The 24695-nt window shown below is 43.3% G+C and overlaps 1 protein-coding gene across 1 annotated transcript in view; it reads right to left on the reverse strand.

Annotated features, from left to right (window-relative positions):
• mpp7a (membrane protein, palmitoylated 7a (MAGUK p55 subfamily member 7)) overlaps positions 1-24695 on the reverse strand; it is an 866557-nt gene that overhangs the window by 316717 nt on the left and 525145 nt on the right. The window contains 5 exon segments of the mRNA XM_034172035.1: positions 1327-1477; positions 1480-1522; positions 6100-6174; positions 8342-8427; positions 9054-9135. Of these exon segments, the coding sequence (XP_034027926.1) occupies positions 1327-1477; positions 1480-1522; positions 6100-6174; positions 8342-8427; positions 9054-9135 (437 nt within the window).

The following is a 24695-nucleotide window of genomic DNA, read 5'->3' on the forward strand; positions in this document are numbered from 1 at the left end:
ATGACAGAGGGACTTTTCTTAGACACTGTTTTGGATAATCAGGACACTTTATGTGAATGATTTCTTCAGAATTTAATGAATCCCACTGAAACTAACAGGTAAGAATTTATATTTACTAAGTGTCTTTTACTCTGCCAATCAATGCATTAATGGACGTATTTCGGTTGTTTAAGCCGCAGGGTTCAAAGTGTGTGAAAAAGCAGCAGCTTTCAGTTCGTAAATGACTGTATATAATACTGAGATAAACTGTGACTTCTAATATGGTGTTTTACTGCTTTTGAAAGATGATGACAGTGTTTGGGGTTTTATTTTTTATTCATTCATTTTTCGTGCATTCTTTTTGTGTTTGTGATCCTTGAATTTAGCCAGCAGCCCCTGCGGCGCTTAAAGTGAAACTGGTTTATCAGTAGCCGACAGTGTAATCTGATGCGGCTGCGTCTGAATCAATACTAAAAGTTGTCGGTTATCTGTAATAAAGATAAAATTTTTTTAGCAGTTTATCGGTTTAGTGTCATCAAAGATAACTTTTCATTTATCGGATTAATGGTTATTGAAGCTAACCTTTTGGTTAGCTGTGCACACCACTGATCAGATGTCGCATCACCAAACTTTTTACCTAGCAACAAGGAAAAGAGCTGCACTGACAGTGAAAACTTGCATAGAACTAAATTTTCCACACAGAAAACAGAAAACTGCAAAAATCAATAAAAGACTTGATTTAAAAAAATGGATCAAAATCAATTATTGTATCAATATTGATAAAATCTCATCAACTCCCATCCCCGCTCTTTGATATCTACCAGCCTGATTCAACAGAGCAATGGAAACGTGACTTAGAAGATGAAAGAAAAACATTATTACTGTTGGTAAGAGTGCAGCGATACGTCAGGCTTTTTCTGACTCTTTCTTCCTCCATTTCTTTTTACTTTATTTTCTGTGTGCACGTGTATGTCCTCCTCGGGTGCTCTCACACACTGCCAAGAAACTGCCCAGGCCATCTGAGCTCTGTGTTCTGTGCTCTTCTGAGCACAGTGATGTGCGATTTTCCATCCACATGCTGTCCAACGTGGATCCTCACCAGCAATATTGTTTTGTGTCATTACTCATTTTGGGCCAGACACCATATGGAAACCAAGACTATTTTTGTGGTGTAAACCATGATGAAAAAAAATGGAGAAAAGGGGGAAACGCAGAGGTGAAACGTGATCATGACAGCAGTAAAGACCATTAAGTCAGCCTTGTTAAGGGGAAATGGTAGACATGACTGCTTTTTCTGTCACTGGGGATTAGGGGAATGTTTGTTCAGCACTAGGTGAGATATCTTACCTTTCCTGGAACTGTTTGGACGGGATGAGACCTGCACGAGGATTGGCGTCCCCTTCAAGCTTGGCCTGCCACCAGGTTGCATCATCTTGGCTCATGACCTGAAGAATGGTGCCCTTTTTAAAGGCCAGCCCAGCCTCCTTACATGGGATGGCTTATCCTCCAAGGGGTTATAGTCAAAGAGTGCCTTCATAAACACCTGGGGGAAGGGAAGAAAACAAAGGCACTGATTGAGGAAAAACTGGTGCTTCACTTCATATTACCATTCCCTACACTGTGTGGACATCTTGTGAAGCAGCAAACACAGTAGGTGCTTTGTGAAAGGTCAGTGCAATCAGAAGTTGAAACCAATAGTTCCTTGCCAGATTAGTCACTCCACGTTGTTCCATCAACGCTTAAGTCGGACTAAACTCTGTCGCCATCTTCCAAGTTTAGTGAGACTTAACATCTCCCATTTGGAAATCTACTCTGTTCCACCCTTTGACATTCTGGAATTCTAAACACAAACCAATATCAGCAATATTTCCACAATGTGAACAAACTAATGTAAAACAGTGAGCCTCACTTGCTTTAGCAGTAGGGATGAGTTATATCTCATCAACACAAAGTAGAAAGGGGAAAATCTCTGACATCTTTTCCTGTTGTGAGTGGTAAAGTCTGACCTAAAGACATCTTATTGTGTCTCCTGTCCAAAGTGAGTTCTGTCATAAGTATTCTCTGGGTATGTAGAAAAAGAAGACAGGGGGAGGAACAGGGCGTACTGTATGTGTGTGAGAGACAACGACGAAGAGTGTGGGAGTCATAGAAATGAGAGAAAAGATCTAATTTTTTGTTGTCATGCTGATTTAAGGAGTGCTTTGTGCCATGTTGCAAAATTATGCTTCAGACAGAAATGTTTTGTTTGGGCCATGACAGCCACTTTGGCTGCTAAACCCTTCGGCAGAAAACACTCATGCATCAACATGCCAAGATCTCCTGCTTCCCTTCCCCTGGCTGCAGTTCTTGGACTGCTTTGTATGTTGAACCAGCTAGCTGCCCTTTGATGCATCTACACCACCTGATGCAAGCTGGCAGGCCATTTTATGCAGGAGGCTGTGTTTCTGGCACTTGCTGATTATTTTTCAGATAGATTCCTTAAACGGCCAGACAGGCTCAAGCATTACACAATGACAAAGCTGGAAGTGGCTCACCCAGTCCTGTGCACTTGTTAGACATGCAGGGTGGGCTGCACTCTGAAAAATGACATATTGCCTTCGACCCTGGATCTCAAAACCAGTGGGTGGGTGGATATAGCTTCTGCCCAATATTGATGGATGAGCGAATGAGAAATGGGACATCAACACCACAGCGTGTGAGAATGATGGTAATGTGTTTGGAGTGACATGTAAACCAACCTCAGATTACATGACTATATTACACTCAACAAAAATATAAACGCAACACTTTTGGTTTTGCTCCCATTTTATATGAGATGAACTCAAAGATCTAAAACTTTTTCCACATACACAATATCACCATTTCCCTCAAATATTGTTCACAAACCAGTCTAAATCTGTGATAGTGAGCACTTCTCCTTGCTGAGATAATCCATCCCACCTCACAGGTGTGCCATATCAAGATGCTGATTAGACACCCATGATTAGTGCACAGGTGTGCCTTAGACTGCCCACAATAAAAGGCCACTCTGAAAGGTGCAGTTTTATCACACAGCACAATGCCACAGATGTCGCAAGATTTGAGGGAGCGTGCAATTGGCATGCTGACAGCAGGAATGTCAACCAGAGCTGTTGCTCGTGTATTGAATGTTCATGTCTCTACCATAAGCCGTCTCAAAAGTCGTTTCAGAGAATTTGGCAGTACATCCAACCAGCCTCACAACCGCAGACCACGTGTAACCACACCAGCCCAGGACCTCCACATCCAGCATGTTCACCTCCAAGATCGTCTGAGACCAGCCACTCGGACAGCTGCTGAAACAATCGGTTTGCATAAGCAAAGAATTTCTGCACAAACTGTCAGAAACCGTCTCAGGGAAGCTCATCTGCATGCTCGTCGTCCTCATCGGGGTCTCAACCTGACTCCAGTTCGTCGTCGTAACCGACTTGAGTGGGCAAATGCTCACATTCGCTGGTGTTTGGCACGTTGGAGAGGTGTTCTCTTCACAGATGATGCGAAGGAGATGTGTTGCACTGCATGAGGCAAATGGTGGTCACACCAGATACTGACTGGTATCCCCCCCCCCCCAATAAAACAAAACTGCACCTTTCAGAGTGGCCTTTTATTGTGGGCAGTCTAAGGCACACCTATGCACTAATCATGGTGTCTAATCAGCATCTTGATATGGCACACCTGTGAGGTGGGATGGATTATCTCAGCAAAGGAGAAGTGCTCACTATCACAGATTTAGACTGGTTTGTGAACAATATTTGAGGGAAATGGTGATATTGTGTATGTGGAAAAAGTTTTAGATCTTTGAGTTCATCTCATACAAAATGGGAGCAAAACCAAAAGTGTTGCATTTATCCTACAAAAGGCCGTTGTTGGAATTCTAGTTACTATTTACCATATTTCCAGAGTATAAGTTGTGTTGTTGTTTTTTTGTTTTTTTTTACTAGTGTGGGAGGTCCTGCGACTTATACTCCAGTGCAATTTATATACCAAAACAAATAAAAAATAAAAATCACACAGTTGTTATTAATAATTACAGTGACTATTTATACAGGAGGATTGAACAAAATGTACTCTAACAAAAAATAATGCCATTAATGAAGCGTACACCACAACAACGTACAAAAATCACAAATTAAAGAGCTGATAATACAAAAAAGTAAGGCATATATGAATTTTTCCTCTTCAAGAGGAATTTTTTAAACAGGTGTGACTTGTACCCTGGTGCAACCTGTACTCTGCACAATACAGTAAGTTAATAAGCCTGAAAAATGTTGACTGGTATAGCTGTACTGATTTGTGGAATGAAACCCAAAATAGGTACATCACATTGGCACAATTACATTATAACAAGTATATTATTAATGTCTTTAAACAAAGATATGGTCAAAAATTTCAAGACGCACATAGAACCTTTATAATGTAACATACATCACAGTGCCTGACTGTTTCATGACAGCAGAAGTCAACATATTTAATTGTATCAAATGCTTTGAAATGCTGAACACTTTCAACACAAGTGCTTCATATTGAATCCCTCACTCACTCACTCACTCATCTTCAACCGCTTATCCAGGGACGGGTCACCTCGCATCGCGGGGGCAACAGCTCTAGCAGGGGATCCAAAACTTCCTTTTCCCGGGCCAATATCTCCACCTAATCCTGGGTCTTTGCCGGGGTCTCCTCCCAGATGGATGTGCCTGGAACACCTCCCTTGGGAGGTGCCCAGGGGGCATCCTTACGAGATGCCCAAACCACCTCAACTGGCTCCTTTCAACGCTAAGGAGCAGTGGTTCTACTCCGAGCTCCCCACAGATGACTGAGCTTCTCATCTTATCTCTAAGGGAGACACCAGCCACCCTCCGAATGAAGCCCATTTTGGCCGCTTGAACAGTAGATCGAGAGCTTCGCCTTTTGGCTCAGCTCCCTTTTCATCACAATAGTATGGTAGAGCAAATGCAACACCGCCCCTGCTGGCCTGATTCTCTGGCCAATCTCATGCTCCATTGTCCCCTCACTTGTGAACAAGACCCCGAGGTACTTGAACTCCTTCACTTGGGACAAGACCGCATTCCCTACCCGGAGTAGGCAATCCTTTAGTTTCCTGCTGAGAACCATGGCCTCAGATTTAGAGGTGCTGATCCTCATCCCAGACACTTCACACTCGGCTGCAAACCGATCCAGTGAGTGTTGGACGTCACAGGCTGATGAAGCCAACATATTGATTCAGTGGTTCAGCGCTTCGTTTTCTCCATCAATAATAATTAGCAAAATAAAGTACATCAGTAACCACTAATTATTACTGCATGTTCACAGACAGACCTACAATCATGAATACTTTGATGTTCTGCTGCTAACCGGGACGTTAAATAACGTGACATATCCTTTAAACACTAACTTACTGAACAAAGAAGCAGAGAGAAACTCACCTGGATCTCACACAACTTTCAATCCCATGGGCACCTGATGCGTGCTTCTCTGTCTATGTTCCTGGTCTCCAAATCACCAGTTTTGTCCCTTTCTATTATGTTTTTCTACAGATTTTGACTCATTTTGTTTGGCTGCAGGTTGGCACCATTACAATATGTTTTTTTACTGCTTTACAGCAATTTGCACCCATTTATGGCAGTACTGTATAAGCATATTATTGCCGTAAAATGCTCTTATACGACATCTAACGTGTGCCTTCCAAACAGTCTCATTCATGCCTCCATATAACACTTTGGTATAAATTTAAAAATGAGTAAATATGCACAAATGTGCAATTCTCACATGCCTGTTTTATAAGGGATTTTTATACAAGAAAACACAGCAAATCTAGGCTCAAGTCTCCCATGTGCCTTTAAACACTATCTGAAATGTCATGTCCTGTGTCCCCACCCACTTAAAAAAACAAAAACTGGCTTCTGAAACTGATTTATGATGCAGTGAATTCTTGAGAAGAATCAGTGACGTTAGGAAAAAACCATCATCCCTTAATTTGAGCCACCCTTTTTCATTGTGCTGTGCAGTATCCAACACAAATGTATGAAGCTGGAGTTCACTGTGTATTTAAATCCAGAACATGACACAAACAACACAATGTTTAAACCAGGACTTGAGTTACACCTTTGGCTCCTTGGCTGGCACCTCCTCCTTGACAGCAGGAACAACTTTAAATGTAATCGCACCTTGTGACTGGGCCTGGAGAAAGAGAAGATAAATACAGTAGGTCATCTATTGTCGTGGTGCACAGAGAAAAGGCGGAAACAGCAGTTGTCTCCCCAGTATACAGTTCACAAAGCACCTAATTCAAAGAAAGTCATCATACAATTCAGTGTCTGATTTTTAAACGGAGGGATTATTAAGACTGTATGACTTTGCTTGGTGAGGACAGAGTGCGTGTTGGGACAAACTGAAGCGATGAGAGCTGCTGACCTACAAAACCTGAATCTGCTGCAAATCGTGAATTATTCGCAAACCATTAATGAAAATTTGCGCAAACCGTGAATATCCACGACCCATTAATAATTTTGCCGTAAACCATGAACCACCCACAAAACGTGAACGCAGGTCTCATAAAATGCAAGTCGCAAAATGTGAATATCATTCATGATATATATTTTCTTTCAATTTAAATAGTTTACGGATCAATTACTACAAGAAATCCTGATTGCAAAGCCCATCTCCGCAAATTTTTTTTTTTGAGGGGGGATCATTACACCCGGTGAGACAGGGAGGCGAGCCCCAAGCGGGCTCTCACTTCTGGTGTCTCATGCCTGGGCCCCACTTGGCATGACCTGCTCCGGGGACAGTGGCAGGTGGGGAGTTTGACTGAGACGGTACACCTGTTAAACAGCAATGCAGGTGTCCAAGGCGAGCTCAGGCAGGACAGAAACCCCCGTGGAGCAGAAGGGCAAAAGTTCACTTGATCTTGATTTTCAGTATGAATACAAACCATGAAAGCCTCAAGATCTTTTTGGGTTTTAAGCAGGAGGTGTCAGAAAAGGGATAACTGGCTTGTGGTGGCCAAGCGTTCATAGAGACGTCACTCACTGATCTTTCGATGTCAGCTCTTCCTATCATTGTGAAGCAGAATTCACCAAGCGTTGGACTGTTCACACACAAATAGGGAACATGAAAGAGTTGGCACCTTGACACTTGCACGAATTTGATCACCACAGTGCCACACAATTCGTCATGCCAATGCATCCCGCTTTGCCTCGCTTGATGCCACACTGCTCTGAGAACTTGGCTAATAAAACCATTCTCTTATCATTCCCAGAATCACAGATAAATTATCTACAGCTACAGGTTGTGTCGGGCTGGTCATGCGGTGGAGAACACATTTGAAATCTTGTTGCAAAGGTAATTTATTTAAAATATATATTGTAATGGATTGGTAAAACAGGTACATTTTCATTCCTTCTCATGAGTTAGATAATGTATCTCTAAAGTTATGTTTATTACAGATGTAACATCTTGTTATAATCTCAATTTCAAGGTCAGATGTGCTGCACGCAATAACACACAAAGTTTTCGAATAGATCGTGCAATGTTCACGACTAATTCATGAAACTAATGCATGCCAGAAGTTTTGAACATTTCTAAATTTTCTTTACACACTGGCACGCAGCTGTGCACAGATCACACACAGTTTACAACAGTTTACAATGGGTTTACTCATTGGCACATCAGACTGCATGCCAGTGCAGGGATCAAATTCGTGCAAGTGTCAAGTAAGTGCGCAAGGGGTGGCACGAAGCTCCATGGTGCAATGAAAGTGAGAGGTACACAGGCATAATCCCACAGGTCACCACTGGCTCTTCAGCCAAGCACATACACCAAATTGTCAAGAAATTCAAGTTTTGCAAATTATGTTTTACGAGACCTGTGTTCACGTTTCGGGACATATTTTTTCAGTATTCATCTTTAGCAATTCGTGGTTTGCGAATAATTCATAATTTGCAGCTGATTCACGTTTTGGGGGTTAACAAAGCTTTCATCTGCTCCACAAGCTGTTGTATCTTAAGAGGCCTCCACTATTTAGGAGGCTCGCATTTTCCTTCACAGTGTCTTCTCCTGGCAGAGTCCAAGCTCATTTTAAGCCTGCAGAGGAGTCCACTTGGAGGAATTACACAGCACCAGTTTCCCTTTGAGAGCTGTAAGTCCAAAAGCATGTGGTCCTAAGTGTGTTGAGAAAGAGCACTGTTTGGTTTTCAAGATGCTGATGGAGTCATGGAGGCCCGGGCGATTTACAGGAGATCTTTGTCCTCACAAACAATAAATGTTATTTTCTCCAGAAGAGTGCACCTGAAACACAGGCTACAGTAGATCACACATACAGCATGCATCTCGTGCACACACCTACCAGAATCTGAATGATTTCCTCTGGTTTCTTATCATCAACAAGAATTCCGTTTACCTCCTTCAATTCATCTCCAACATGTATCAGTCCTGCCAAATACAAAAACACACTTTCCCTTAATTTCTGGTGCTGTCCGATGACATATACATATTGTCGGCGTAAAATCCAAACGTAAGTTAGCGACTGTGAAAAGATCTCGTGTTCACAATGCCTGAATATGTATACATTACACCAGATTAATGTTTATCATCATGGCTGCATTTCTGATTGGAAAATAAAATGCAAACATTTTTTGTGGATGCATGTGGAAATTTGCTGAAACCACACAGATGACAAAATCAAACAGGAAACATTTGGACAGCATAAAGTTTAACAGAATGTCATTTGTGTTCATTTTTTTAAAAACAGACAAAATTTAGGAATTTGCTCGGGCCATTATCAGTGAAAACATGAGCACAAACATAGTGCGCAGTACACATTTAAACAGCTTTAGTGAGGAAAACTATCAGATTTGACTCCAGACTGCAGCCTCACATACAAGGTCAAATCATGAGTTTATTGTAGAATTATTCCAGGAAATCAAGGAAATAATCATCAGAAAATTATTTAAAATGCTGAATAGTAACTTAAACTTTTCACGCCAGCCATTTCTGTGTTGACCTTTATGTTAAAGACCTTTGTCTGGTTGTATTTGTTAAGACAAACCCACACTTACCACTTCTGTCAGCTGCCCCTCCCCTCATGATCCGGGCCACAAAGATCGAACCCGTGTCCTCATCGCGCCTGATCGTTGCTCCCTGTGCAAAGCAAAGAAATGAAGGATGAGGACAATTTACTGGAACCTTAAATGCTCAGACATCTGTTGTTACCACACGTCGCAGAGCCAAGCAAACAATTGCCAATTGAATTTATAGGACCATAAAAGGAAGCCCAGAAATCACCATGAATAAAAAAAAAAATTGATCAGTGTGCAACATTAGCAGTAATATATTCATGGTGGTTAAGAAAACAGGAACCACATGAGGGCTAATCTGTGTTGTTGTATTTGGGGACAACAGATTGACTGGGAAAGGATGGCAGCTCTTTAAATACAAAATACAAATACAAAAAATAGAGGTACACAATGACAATTTTGGGATGCTTTGGGAGAGATTTGGGTTTCTTAGAGCTCAGCATTCACTCTTGCCAACTTGCCAAGAGCAAGTACTTGGTCTTCTTTGGAAAAGTACACACTCTTTATTTAATGCAAAACTGAAGTCTGTATTTTTAGTAAATGTCTTGTCCTTGTGGAATCTCTCTTCTTTCAAACTCATTTAAAAGCTCACGAATAAATCTAAAGTTGGCCAGTAAGTTGGAAAGGTTATTGACCCTCTGTGCCAATGTACAACTTCAATTAATATCTTCTCCTTAAATTATTACATTATGCACATAGAATTGTCAGTTTTACCAATTTCACAGTGTAATTACATGTGTCAACTCTGGTGAGTAGTGATCTGAGACTTAAACCTGAGACTATATGTTCTAGATAATCTGTTATTTTGCTTGTTAAAAGATGCCAACAAGGCCCTAAATAGGAGGCCCACTGGTCCTCATCTGTATCAGAATACAATTTCAGAGCTGAATATGTTGTAGTTTTTACAGAGGTACTGGTGACAATTCTGCAGACCCACTCACTTGCTGACTCACTGAATGACTCCATTAATCTTATGCATGCCCCATTCATCATAGGAAATCATCTGTAAGCATGGCATGCTAGCCCGCTTTCTTAGGGCCCAGTCACATTGCAGCTGAAGGCAGAAACAAAGTCACAAATAGTTGAGAAAAGGTGGACGAATGATCCTGCACTTTTTCCATCACCGAAAAGCATGCGAATCAAGAGCGTCAAAAGGAACAAAATAAAACCGAAACTAACGAAAGAAAAACGAAGCCAACATCGGCCTTGACACTTTAAACAAAATCAAAATGAAACATTCATGATGACGTAACTGACAGTGGCTATGAGACCGAGGACAACCAGCCCTGTGCTCATGTCTGCAGCACTTGACAACAATGTGTGTGCACATGCAGGCCAGCCACAAAGAATTGGAACGTGCATAAGTTGTTAAAGTAGTTGATAAAACGTCCTTGCCACTATTATTTCTGTATGAAAACGTTGCTTTTAATCCCACCCATGGACAAGTCATCAGCTATACAAGGATGTTACGTTCAGCTCGTCTTAGCTTTAATTATTGATCCATTCAGATATCGTCAGCATTCGTGCAAGACGTCAGACTTGGGAGGTTGGACGAAGTTGGACGACAGTCAAACGGAATGCTGGCGGTACGGAAACTACTCAAACGAGGAGCAACTGTCAATACAGAAAGCAAAATGAAACACGGACAAATTGAGGTCATCATTGGGATTTGTTCACATTTTTGAACTGTTTGAAAATTCTGACGAAGCGCCAACTACAGGAACAAAGCTGGACAATGGTTAAGCAATGTCAATGTAAGTCCAGAGTTCCTGTTTCATTTCGGCTTCGGTGTCCTTCGTGAGTGCCGCGTCACTGGGGCTTTACACACACACACACACACACACACACACACACACACACACACACACACACACACACACACACACACACACACACACACACACACACACACACACACACACACACACAAAATGGCTGACAAACGCCCACTATAAAAATGTGCTGCTGCAAAATATTAAAACAATGACAAAGTGTAAGGGCCGCTTCACACATAGTGCGAATTTGGTCAATGTGCGCAGAAAGTGCACATGAAGCAGGAATCATATGCAAAACGTGTAGAATTGTATCTGCTTCTAACACCTCGTACACCTGTTGCTACAACTATCTGCGCACACCAGCGGCTAAAAGACAGACTGTGCGCTGTGCGAGCCCATTGAACCCTCTTGCGGCAGGTGTCGGCCAAATTCCAACTGACACGCACAAATCTAACACCGCCCACATGGCACTTAATAAATGTGTGGGCATTTGTACTATCATCACGAAAACAGTCAGCAGACAATCATTGTCAAGGTGGATGTGAAATTTGTCTAAGTGCCACACGACTGTGGAGTTGCCGAGTGCACATGTGGCGTGCCAGAGTGTTGGCTCCACCCACAGTACGTGTGCATGTGTTTCGCGTCCCCCGAACACATGTATGCGTGTGGTTCCCCCCCCCCCGCAGGCGAGGCACTTCTCATAAGATCACAGAGTGACACCTTGGTCTGTGCGCTGCAGACTGAGGTCCACTGGCGCCCTTTCTATACCAGCACCGCAGAGAGGGCGCCAGTGGACTTCAGTCTGCAGTTCATCTGACACTAACCACACATTTGAGGACAAGGAAGTTAAAATCTTAGCCAGAGAGAAGAAATGGTTTGAGAGAGGGGTGAAGGAGGCATTGTATGTGAAACTGTTGAAACCCAGCCTTAACCGGGGAGGGGGTCTGAGACATGCTTTGTCCCCTGTTTACAATGGCGTACTCAGGTCAGAGTAGTTTCAGTCTTTTGTTCATGGTAATGAGTCATTCACATCATCAGGAGACTCGTCAGGGGAGCAGTCAAGAGAGGTGTCAGTCCCATTGTTAGGAGGGACAGCTACCCTGCCATTAGGAGGGTGCTAACTAGAGCACAATTGGTGCTAATTAAAGCAACTGTTTAGTCACTAGCCAATAGCAGTCTGCCTCTCGGTAGGAGGGGTCTGGTTAGGTTTAAAACTCCAGCTTTTGTGGCTTCTGTTTGTTCTTCTCTACAAGGGTCAAGACAGAAGTCAGACTACCAGAGCAAGAATTTTAACTGGAAGCTTCTGTGATTTGAAGCGAAACGTCCTCGCGTCAAGCAACCCAGTCCAGTCGAAGATTCAAGTTTCTCTACTATAAAATAAAATAAACTGACTGCGAGGCTTGCATGTTTAACCTCCAGCTGAAATGCATCTGCTGAATTATAGAAAGAGGGATAAAAAAAAAAAAAAATCACGCAGTGACCCAGTTCACCAACATAAATAAATAAATAAAATAAAAAATGGTTAATACAACAAAACAGAAAGACATATCCCATCGTCATTTCAGCAAAATGTCAAGACTTTGGCGCAGCGACATTGACTACATTTACATGCAGCCAATAACCCTTTCATAACCCTTTCATAACCTGAATATTAGCAATAACCCGGTTGCGCACGGCCATGTAAACACCCGCAAAAACCCGAATATGCTCATATTCCGGTTTTTAAAAACCCGAATAAGACCCCTGGGTTACTCCTTTTCTAACCCCTCCTTTTGTAACTTTTCTAATCAGGTTATATAAACGCGCATCTGGATATCCCCATAGAAAGGAACATTATTTTGTGTTCTGCGCATGTCCTATCCGCAAGGAATTTTGGTCTTTTGAGTACGGCGACTACTTGTATGCGGCACGTGCAGCCCACCGGACACCACAGAAGCAGATGTAAACAACGCATTGTGTTCTGCGTCCTTATCAGGCAGACCGGTCGAGATCACCGTGATTGCTCTGCCTCCGATGTGCTTTCTGAGTCTGTGGGCTTGGTAAATGCCGCAGTGGGCCACTCACCGCTCCACTCTCTGCTGTGCGGAGCTGCGTCAACTCTGGCAACAGGTCCAGAGACTACGCTCGCTGTTTTGATGTGGAGGCAACCCGCAAGGATAGATTTCTTGTGGAAAAAATCCACAGCGCCGCAGGGTCTCGGTATACCACAGCCGCAGAGCTCCGTGGCCATGACTTGGATTCTTTGCAGGTCCTGCATCCATCCCCCCGGAGGCAGTGAGCGAAGGGAGAGCATGCGCATTGTGTTCTGCGTGTGTCTGTTATAATCTTCTCGCCCAGAAGAAAAAGAGTGTTTATACAGGAGAGAAAAGTGAGAAAATGTTAATGCCTGTTTGAGAAAAGTGTATAAAGTGTGTAGTGAGGGGTTTTTACACAAAGCAGGATTTGCACGAACGCCAGACCAAATCAAGCACCGGTGGAAGACGTGCGTCGCTGTTTAGATGGGGATATTCCAAATGATACCAATGATCATGTATATAGGAGTAACTCTGTCTGCTTAAGCATGTAAACGGGTTATTCCTAATGATTCAGAAACCGGAATATTGACCTTAACCCAAATATTAATGGCATGCAAACATAGTCACAGTGCCATTGCTTAGTAGGGAGAGACCTGGACTATTGATGATGCAAAAGTACTTTTTATCCAATTACTTGATTAATCACCAGAGTAATCAATAGAATACTCGTCTAAAATAATCAATAGCTGCAGCCCTACTGTGTACATCTGTTAACTTTCTATGCTGTGCTTTATTTTGATTACATTTCTGTCTTGGAGTTACAATTTTTGGGTGCTTTTCTGGTCCTCCTTCCTAAATCTCATTGGAAAGGCACCAAACAAAAGTTCCAGCATCATCACCTTGCCCAATGCAGATTCAAGATTCATCACTGAATATGACTTTCATCCAGTCATCCACAGTCCACAATTGCTTTTCCTTAGCTCATTGTAACCTTGTTTTTTTCTGTTTAGGTGTTAATGATGCCTTTCATTTAGCTTTTCTGTATGTAAATCTCATTTCCTTTAGGCGGTTTCTTACAGTTCGGTCACAGACGTTGACTCCAGTTTCCTCCCATTCGTTCCTCATTTGTTTTGTTGTACATTTTTCGATTTTTGATTGCTTTAAGTTTTCTGTCTTGACGCTTTGATGTCTTCCTTGGTCTACCAGTATGTTTGCCTTTAATAACCTTCCCATGTTGTTTGTATTTGGTCCAGAGTTTAGACACAGCTGACTGTGAACAACCAACATCTTTTGCAACATTGTGTGATGATTTACTCTCTTTTAAGAGTTTGATAATCCTCTCCTTTGTTTCAATTGACATCTCTCGTGTTGGAGCCATGATTCATGTCAGTCCACTTGGTGCAACAGCTCTCCAAGGTGTGTTCACTCCTTTTTACATGCAGACTAAGGAGCAGATCTGATATGATGCAGATGTTAGTTTTGGGAATGAAAATTTACAGGGTGATTCCATAATTTTTTCCTCTGCTTGGTCTAAAAAAGTAACCGTTACTGACTGCCACAATCTTTTTTTCTTGATTTCTTATAGTGTTTCTTAAAGCCAGAAAGTTGCCATGTGAAATTACTTTAGTTTTGTGTCATGTCTGTGATCTGCTTTTTTTTCTACAAAATTAAACAACTGAATGAACATCCTCCGAGGCCGGTGATTCCATAATTTTTGCCAGGGGTTGTAGTAGTGGGTTCCACCTGGGTGGAAGATATTTTCCAAAAAGAAGAATTGATCTGAATACTTTCCATTTGCACACTGAGCATTAAACCTCTTCATTATCATTTTTATTGCTCTTGTTTGTTGATGTCTCTGGTGTTTTAGATACAGGTTTTGTCACCATTTGTCACTGTTATTATCATTGCATGGCCAATTTGTGTGTGTGTGTGTGTGTGTGTATATTATCAATCAAATTATGGAGAAAAATGGAAGCAGCAAATTACAGCTGCAAAATTAAAATTGTATATTTAATTTATGAGCCAGCCAGCTGTAATTTACACTACTACAACCCCTGGCAAAAATTATGGAATCACCGGCCTCGGAGGATGTTCATTCAGTTGTTTAATTTTGTAGAAAAAAAGCAGATCACAGACATGACACAAAACTAAAGTCATTTCAAATGGCAACTTTCTGGCTTTAAGAAACACTATAAGAAATCAGGAAAAAAAATTGTTGCAATCAGTAACGGTTACTTTTTTAGACCAAGCAGAGGGAAAAAAATATGGATTCACTCAATTCTGAGGAATAAATTATGGAATCACCCTGTAAATTTTCATCCCCAAAACTAACACCTGCATCAAATCAGATCTGCTCGTTAGTCTGCATCTAAAAAGGAGTGATCACACCTTGGAGAGCTGTTGCACCAAGTGGACTGACATGAATCACGGCTCCAACACGAGAGATGTCAATTGAAACAAAGGAGAGGATTATCAAACTCTTAAAAGAGGGTAAATCATCACGCAATGTTGCAAAACATGTTGGCTGTTCACAGTCAGCTGTGTCTAAACTCTGGACCAAATACAAACAACATGGGAAGGTTGTTAAAGGCAAACATACTGGTAGACCAAGGAAGACTGTTGTGTGGGCCGCTGAAGAGGAGGTACTGCTGGCCCACCACCACCAGAGGGCACCCTGCCTGGAGTGCGGGCTCCAGGCACCAGAGGGCGCTGCCGCCTAACAAGAGTAGCCGGGGTGACAGCTGACATTCATCACCTATGACAGCTGTCACCACTCATCTGATCAGCATCAGTATATCAGCAAGACGTCATCTCCACCTCTTTGCCGAGATATCGCTTTACCAGGAAGGTAACGTTCTCAGCTGGCTGTGAGATTTATTCGACAGTAACCTTTTGTGACTTTTTGTGTATCGTATAACAGACTCTTTTTCCAATAAGAGGTGGAGTTGGTTTTCCTACCGTGTGAATTGCTGGGTGCATACGTGCCCACATTTAATTGTTTTTTTGTTCCTCGCCAGCAGTACCAGATCCGACATGCGGAGGCAGTGGCCACCTGGGAGTTCGGGACTTGGCGGCTCCAGTATTCCCGGGGTCTGGTGGCGGAGGAAATCGTGTGGTTCCGGTTCTACTTTGGACAGACGTCTTCTATCTTCGAGCCTGCCCACACGACACCTTTTGTGATTTGACCTTTTGTCTACTGTTGTAATCTGTTGTGTTTGTTGTGCCCTTTCACAACAGTAAAGTGTTGTATTTGACTTCCTCCATTGTCCGTTCATTTGCGCCCCCTGTTGTGGGTCCGTGTACCTACACTTTCCCAACAAAGACATCAAAGCGTCAAGAAGGAAAACTTAAAGCAATATGTCTCAAAAATCGAAAATGCACAACAAAACAAATGAGGAACGAATGGGAGGAAACTGGAGTCAACGTCTGTGACCGAACTGTAAGAAACCGCCTAAAGGAAATGGGATTTACATACAGAAAAGCTAAACGAAAGCCATCATTAACACCTAAACAGAAAAACACAAGGTTACAATGGGCTAAGGAAAAGCAATCGTGGACTGTGGATGAAAGTCATATTCAGTGATGAATCTCGAATCTGCATTGGGCAAGGTGATGATGCTGGAACTTTTGTTTGGTGCCGTTCCAATGAGATTTATAAAGATGACTGCCTGAAGAGAACATGTAAATTTCCACAGTCATTGATGATATGGGGCTGCATGTCAGGTAAAGGCACTGGGGAGATGGCTGTCATTACATCATCAACAAATGCACAAGTTTATGTTGATATTTTGGACACTTTTCTTATCCCATCAATTGAAAGGATGTTTGGGGATGATGAAATCATTTTTCAAGATGATAATGCATCTTGCCATAGAGCAAAAACTGTGAAAACATTCCTTGCAAAAAGACACATAGGGTCAATGTCATGGCCTGCAAATAGTCCGGATCTTAATCCAATTGAAAATCTTTGGTGGAAGTTGAAGAAAATGGTCCATGACAAGGCTCCAACCTGCAAAGCTGATCTGGCAACAGCAATCAGAGAAAGTTGGAGCCAGACTGATGAAGAGTACTGTTTGTCCCTCATTAAGTCCATGCCTCAGAGACTGCAAGCTGTTATAAAAGCCAGAGGTGGTGCAACAAAATATTAGTGATGTGTTGGAGCGTTCTTTTGTTTTTCATGATTCCATAATTTTTTCCTCAGAATTGAGTGATTCCATATTTTTTTCCCTCTGTTTGGTCTAAAAAACTAACCGTTACTGACTGACACAATTTTTTTTTCCTGATTTCTTATAGTGTTTCTTAAAGCCAGAAAGTTGCCATTTGAAATGACTTTAGTTTTGTGTCATGTCTGTGATCTACTTTTTTTCTACAAAATTAAACAACTGAATGAACATCCTCTGAGGCCAGTGATTCCATAATTTTTGCCAGGGGTTGTATACAGTGATATACACAGGCCGGGGAGTGGGGGGGAACAGTGCATATACACACTTATTCATTCTTGTTCTTATTTATGTGCTTTTGCTGTAAAAAACAAAAAAAAAAACAAAAATAAAAAACAACAACAAAAAAACGGAGAAACTTACTTCAAATGACAGTGTTTAGCATTTAGCCCTCTCAGCACTTACAAATATTTGCCTGGCTGATGTTGACATCATTCTTATTTAGCTGATCATCCTGAACTAGACAGACGGGATAACTACTGAGTAGCAGCTATGACTCATCAATCTATCCATTCATTTCAGCTGTTCTATCAAGCCCAAAATTATTAGAATTTTTATTTTAAAACAAACAAACAAATCAAAAAGAAAAATGAACAGAACAAAACAAACAAAAAACAGGCAAACAGGCTAAAAGGCTTGGATCCTTCCTTCCATTGCTTACAGGTCACATTTCATTTCAAAAGTCCTTTGCAGGAAGAGTTGCCCGCTGTGCCCCGCATCATTTCCCTGCTTGCCTTCTTCTGAAAGGCACTAAATAATTTTTGTTGCTGCCACCAATGAGAAGCACAGGAGATCTCAAACGCCACATTTCTTAAAAGAACAAAGGAAACTCTAGTTTGTGCCACTTTGCCAATGTGATTAGTCCATCACACCTGCTGTTTTCACGAGCTTTTCACACTTACTGGCCTTCCTCCTAAATAATTGTTTCCTCAAGGCCTTTTAGGATGATACTAAAGAGAGAAAGCTGTTTTGGTCAGGACAGTTGTTGAGGGTTGTGGACCTAATAGAATAATGGTCCAGTAAAATAAACCTGAGGGGCTGCAGTCAGAACAGGTCAGCATGAGGGAAGAGTACTGTCAGACCCTGTAGTCAGGGCTACATATAACCCGATGCGACTTAAAACAGCTGTGTGCGTGATGCAGTGGCCCCCAGACAGACAGACTAAAACCTCTTGTGTGCATCTGAAAGAATAGAGAGCTGCACGTAAAAGATGAACTGTGACAGACAACCTTGAGAGATGGAGAGTCTGCAAGTAATCTCACAGGAGGATTCAGATATATGGTCATTAACTCTGTCTCCCTGTGATTCCCTCCATCTCTCTCCATTTTTGTAGCTGGCTGATGGCCAGTGGTGTGATGGATGTTTTTATTGTGTCTCTTGGGATCCCCAGTGGATGGTGGCAGTCTAAAGGCTAAGTAAACAGCAGAAAATCAGCCTTGGACTCTTTGTGGATGTCATTTAGTGAAGCAACAATGGGCTGCCTGCCTAAAACTCAGACATTTTCTGCTTTCATATCTATGGAATCTACTCACATATGGTATGTAGATATAAATCACTGCTTTGACACACATGGCTTGTATCATATGTTGAAATCCTGATGATATTTAAAAAGACAATTGTTCTGACTTTTATTGTTGGTGGCAAGGGTAAGTTTATGTTTTCTGATTTTTCAACTTGCAAACTGGATCATGAACCCCAATTTCCACACAGTAAGCAGACCATTTTTATCCCTCCTCAATCCAGCAGGCTTGTGTTTCATTAATTTAACATGTAGAAAAACAAACAAAAATACTCGTGAATTCATATACACCAGTTAAATTTGTCCATTTTTCCTTCACATCTAATTGACTTTCTACCAAGAAGCCATGTGAAGCTGCGGTCAGTACAATGCCTTTATACTTTTTGATTCTAATCTGACTGGCTGCCCTCCAGTGTGATGAAATCACATCAGCCAGTCAAACCTGCAGAAAGGGAGTTGGGGGTGGGGGTGCCTCCCTCCATAATCTGGCCAGCCCCAGTTTGAACTTAGCACTGGTACAGTAGCCAAACTGAGGTCTGCCTGATAAGAAAAGTGAAAGGAGCCAAAACAGCCCAGTGGCAACTTGAGCTAATCAGAAAGGAGGATAAGTGAAAGACCAAAAGACAAGGAACCACAAGTTGACTGGAGGGAAGTCAAAGAGGCAGAGAGTGAATAAATATGATGTACAACAAAGGTGTGCAACATCACTTAAATGTTAAATGATTCAAAATGACATTAATTCTCAACAAGAGTGTGCTGAGAGCACAATATTCACCACTGGCAAATGCAGCTTTGGTACAAGTGCTTGCTACATTTTGATAACATTTCAAAGACAAGTTTCATGAAATTTGTCCTAAATACATGAGGAGTTGATTTCAAAATGCAGACACCAACTCATGAAACTGGCAATGTCTAGGTTTGTAATTCAAGGCCCATAACTCTGCCAAAATGTGTCAATCTTGTAAAATACTACAATATTAACCAATAACAAGGATTTGTACCAAGCTATGTGAAATTCCATCTAAAAATGTGAGAAGAGTTCATACCAGAAAGCAAGAGCACCAAATCACAAAACTGATAGAGTCAAACATTGTTAACCAAGGGCCATAACTGGTAAAATGGGCCCAACAGGAACAACATTATAATATGCGTATTACCGACCTATAACAAGGACTTGTTCCAAGTTTCACAAAATTCCTCCTAAAAATGTAAGAGAAGTCAATTCTAGAACACTTATAACCTTCTACAGACAGACAGACAGACATCGACATGACATAATCCCCCTTTGTGCCATCGGTCAGTGGGGGATAAAAATGGTATAATGTTTATGTTGGCAAGCAGAGTGTTTCATCTTGTGAACAGCCAAAGAGAAACACTTTAGAAAGACTACAATGAAAATACAGGCCAAGACTTAGAAACTCAATGCAACAAAAGTCAGCGTGCATACCCTTTAATGTAATGTCTAAAGCTTCACGTTTAACGTAATTTTTTGGACAAGTGACAGCCTGGATACATTTTGAAGTCAGTGAATATATCCTGGACTTTATTTAAATAAATACGTACTAAATAAAAATAGTATGGTACTGTTCCATAGGTCTGCAGAATTTCTACAAGTAACTCTGTAAAGACTACTGCATATTCAGCTCTGGAATTTTGGGTTATGATCGATACAAGGGAGGGCCAGTGATCCTCTGGGCCATGTTGAACTTACACAGACATTCACATACAGTTGTACACAAAAGTTTGGGCACCCCTGATAATTTTCATGATTTTCCTTTATAAATCATTGGTTGTCTGGATCAGAAATTTCAATTAAGTATGTCATATAGCAGACAAACACAGTGATATGTGAGAAGAGAAATGGAGTTTGTAGAATTTACAGAAAGTGTGCAATAATGCTTTAAACAAAATTAGGCAGGTGCCTAAATTCGGGCACCCTAACAGAAAAAATACAATACAATAATTAGTAGATCCTCCTTTGCAGATATAACAGCCTCTAAATGCTTCCTATGGCTTCCAATCAGAGTCTGGATTCTTGTTGAAGGTATTTTGGACCATTCTTCTTTACAAAACATCTCAGATTTGTTGGTTTCCGAGCATGGACAGCCCGCTTAAAATCACACCACAGATTTTCAATAATATTCAGGTCTGGGGACTGAGACGGCCATTCCAGAACGTTGTACTCGATCCTCTTTATGAATGCCTTAGTTGATTTTGAGCAGTGTTTAGGGTCGTTGTCTTGATGAAAGATCCAGCCCCGGCGCAACTTCAACTTTGTCACTGATCCATGAACATTGTTTTCAAGAGTCTACTGATATCAAATGGAATCCATGTGACCCTCAACTTTAACAAGATTCCCAGTACCTGCACTGGCCACACAGCCACACAGCATGATGGAACCACCTCCAAATTTTACTGTAGGTAGCAAGCATTTTTCTTGGAATGCTATGTTCGTTTTCAGGCATGCATACCACCCCTTGTTATGTCCATATAACTCAATTTTAGCTTCATCAGTCCACAGCACCTTATTCCAAAATGAATGTGGCTTGTCCAAATGAGCTTTAGCATACCTCAAGCAACTCTGTTTGTGGCATGTATGCAGAAAACGCTTCCTCTGCGTTATAACATCATACAGTATTTCCTTGTGCAAAGGGCGCTGTGTAGTTGAACGATGCACAGAGACACTATCTGCAGCAAGATCATGTTGTAGGTCTTTGGAGCAGGTCTGTGGGTTGACTATAACTGTTCTCACTATCCTTTGCTTCAGCTTATCTGAGATATTTTTTGGCCTGTCACTTTGGGCCTTAACTAGTACTGCGCCTGTGGTCTTCCATTTCCTCTATGCTCCTCACAGTAGAAACTGACAGCTGAAATCTCTGAGATAGCTTTTTGCATCCTTCCCCTAAATCATGATGTTGAACAATTTTTGTTTTCAGGTCATTTGAGAGGTGTTTAGAGGCTCCCATGTTGCCACTCATTAAGAGAGATGTAAAGAAGGGAAACATTTGCAAATGACCACCTTAAATACCCTTTCTCATGATTGGATTCACCTGTGTAAGGAGGTCAAGGGTCAATGAGCTTACCAAACCAATTTTGTGTTCCAATAATTAGTGCTAAATGTATTCAAACCAATAAAATGACAAGGGTGGCCAAATTTATGCACCTGCCCAATTTTAATAATTATTGCACACTTTCTGTAAATACTATAAACTTCATTTCACTTCTCAAATATCACTGTGTTTGTCTGTTATTGTTGTGTGGGCCGCTGAAGAGGAGGTACTGCTGGCCCACCACCACCAGAGGGCGCCCTGCCTGGAGTGCGGGCTCCAGGCACCAGAGGGCGCTGCCGCCTTATGGGAGTAGCCTGGGTGACAGCTGTCACCCATCACCAGACACAGCTGTTCCACTCAGCACAGAGGTATATCAGGAGGACGGCGTCTCCACCTCAGTGCCGAGATATCGCCTAAGACTGAGGTAATATTCTCTGCATTTACATTCTGAACAACCAGCTAAACTTGTTAAACCTTTTCAGGACTGTTGACTACTGGTAGCTTCATTGCTTGGATAAGTACTCACCTTCCTGCTGTACATTGACAAGAGGTGGAGGCGGCTTCTCCCCTCTCCGTTACTGGGTGCGGTCGCATCCACACCTGTGTGTTGTTGCTCTCTCCCGCCAGCAGTACCGGATCCGACGAGCGGAGGCAGTGGCCACCTGGGAATTCGGGACTTGGCGGTTCCAGTATTTCCAGGGTTCGGTGGCAGAGGAGATCTGGGTGGTTCCGGTTCGACTGAGACGGACGTCTCCTACCTTCGAGCCTGCCCACACGACACCAGCGGATTCGACCCCAAATTGTGATTGTTGTATTTATTGTGCTCGTTTCACAATAGTAAACCTTGTTATTCACCTTCCTCCATTGTCCGTTCATTGCGCCCCCTGTTGTGGGTCCGTGTTCCTACACTTTCACAACAGGATATCTCGGCCAGCGTCATGGACCCCGAGGGGCGTCAACCGGCTGTTGAACGGCCAATGGAAGACCAAGGCGCGTCGGAGGCTTCGGGAGGGGTAATCGGTGAGTTGCAGCGGATCCTCACCGCTTTCACCTCTCGGATCGATTTAATGACCGAGCAGCACGTTCTCCTAAACCGCAGGGTGGAGGCTCTCGCCGCACAAGTGGAGGCGCGCCCTTCGGGCGCCGCTGTGGCTCTCCCTCCCGAGGACCCTGCGCGTGAAAGTGACGTTCCACTGGTCGTTCAACGGTCCCTTCCTCCGTCCCCAGAAGCATACATAAGCCCTCCAGAGCCGTACGGAGGTTGTGTGGAGACGTGCGCGGATTTTCTGATGCAGTGTTCGCTCGTCTTCGCACAGCGTCCCGTGATGTACGCGACTGATGCTAGCAAAGTAGCTTATGTGATAAATCTGCTTCGCGGGGAGGCACGCGCTTGGGCTACAGCGCTCTGGGAGCAGAACTCACGGCTCCTTCATACATACGATGGGTTTGTACGGGAGCTCAGAACGGTGTTCGATCATCCCAACAGAGGAGAGTCCGCTTCAACCGCACTACTGTCAATAAGACAGGGGCGTCGGAGCGCAGCTGCTTATGCAGTCGCCTTCCGCATCGCGGCGGCGAGATCCGGCTGGAATAGCACTGCCCTCCGCGCTGCTGCCTTTGTAAACGGACTGTCACTGGTCCTAAAAGAGCACCTGGTGGCTAAGGACGAACCGCGGGATTTAGATGGGCTCATCGATCTAGTCATACGACTCGACAACCGGTTAGAAGAACGCCGTCGGGAACGAGGCGAAGGGCGTGGCCAGGCACGCGTCGTCCCTCTCCCTTCCGGGTCCGATCGAGCTCCGCCCTCCCCACGCTCCTCTGTTCCTGCGCTCCGTGCGCCTATGGCTCCCCCTGCTGACGAAGCTATGGACACGAGCAGGGCAACATTTAGGGCACCTGGAGCACAAAGGAGGCGGGCCCACGGAGCTTGTTATGTTTGTGGCTCGAGAGCATCTCGCAAACGACTGCCCCGAGCGGTTAAACTCCAACGCCCGCCCCTAGAGACTGGGCCAGGGGTGGGCCAAAACATTCACGTGGGACACACCCACATTGCTACACGACTCCCAGTTACGATCCTGTTTGAGGATTCAACCCTGAAGGCCCCAGCACTGGTGGACACGGGCTCTGAGGGGAATCTGCTTGACAGTAGATGGGCCAGGGAGATAGGGCTCCCTCTGGTGGCTCTTACCTCGCCTGTGCAGGTTCGGGCACTAGATGGCTCCCTACCCCCACCAATCACGCATAAGACACCTCTAGTAACTCTGGTGGTGTCACGTAACCACCGGGAGGTGATCGAGTTCTTTGTGACTCAGGCCACCTCCCGTGTGGTTTTGGGGTTTCCATGGATGCTAAAGCACAATCCCCGGATCGATTGGCCGTCCGGGGTAGTGGTTCAGTGGAGCGAAACCTGCCATCGGGAGTGTCTAGGTTCCTCGGTTCCTCCCGGCTCCCAAGCTAAGGAGGAGGTCCGAGTCCCGCCCAATCTGAAGGCGGTGCCGGCGGAGTACCATGACCTCGCTGACATGTTCAGCAAGGATCTGGCTCTCACGCTTCCTCCCCACCGCCCGTATGATTGTGCCATTGATTTGGTTCCAGGCAGTGAGTTCCCGTCCAGTAGGCTGTACAACCTCTCACGGCCGGAGCGTGAATCAATGGAGACCTACATCCGGGACTCATTAGCTGCCGGGTTGATCCGGAATTCCACCTCTCCGATGGGTGCTGGTTTCTTTTTTGTGGGTAAAAAGGATGGCGGGCTTCGTCCATGCATTGATTATAGGGGGTTGAACGAAATCACGGTTCGCAATCGATACCCGTTGCCCCTGTTGGATTCACTGTTCACCCCCTTGCATGGAGCCAATATCTTCACCAAACTTGATCTTAGGAATGCGTATCATTTGGTTCGGATCCGGAAGGGAGACGAATGGAAGACGGCATTTAACACCCCGTTGGGCCATTTTGAGTACCTGGTCATGCCGTTCGGTCTCACTAATGCTCCCGCGACCTTCCAAGCGTTGGTAAATGATGTCCTGCGGGACTTCCTGC

This window comes from Thalassophryne amazonica, chromosome 1, assembly GCF_902500255.1.
Source record: "Thalassophryne amazonica chromosome 1, fThaAma1.1, whole genome shotgun sequence".
Lineage (NCBI taxonomy): Eukaryota > Metazoa > Chordata > Actinopteri > Batrachoidiformes > Batrachoididae > Thalassophryne > Thalassophryne amazonica.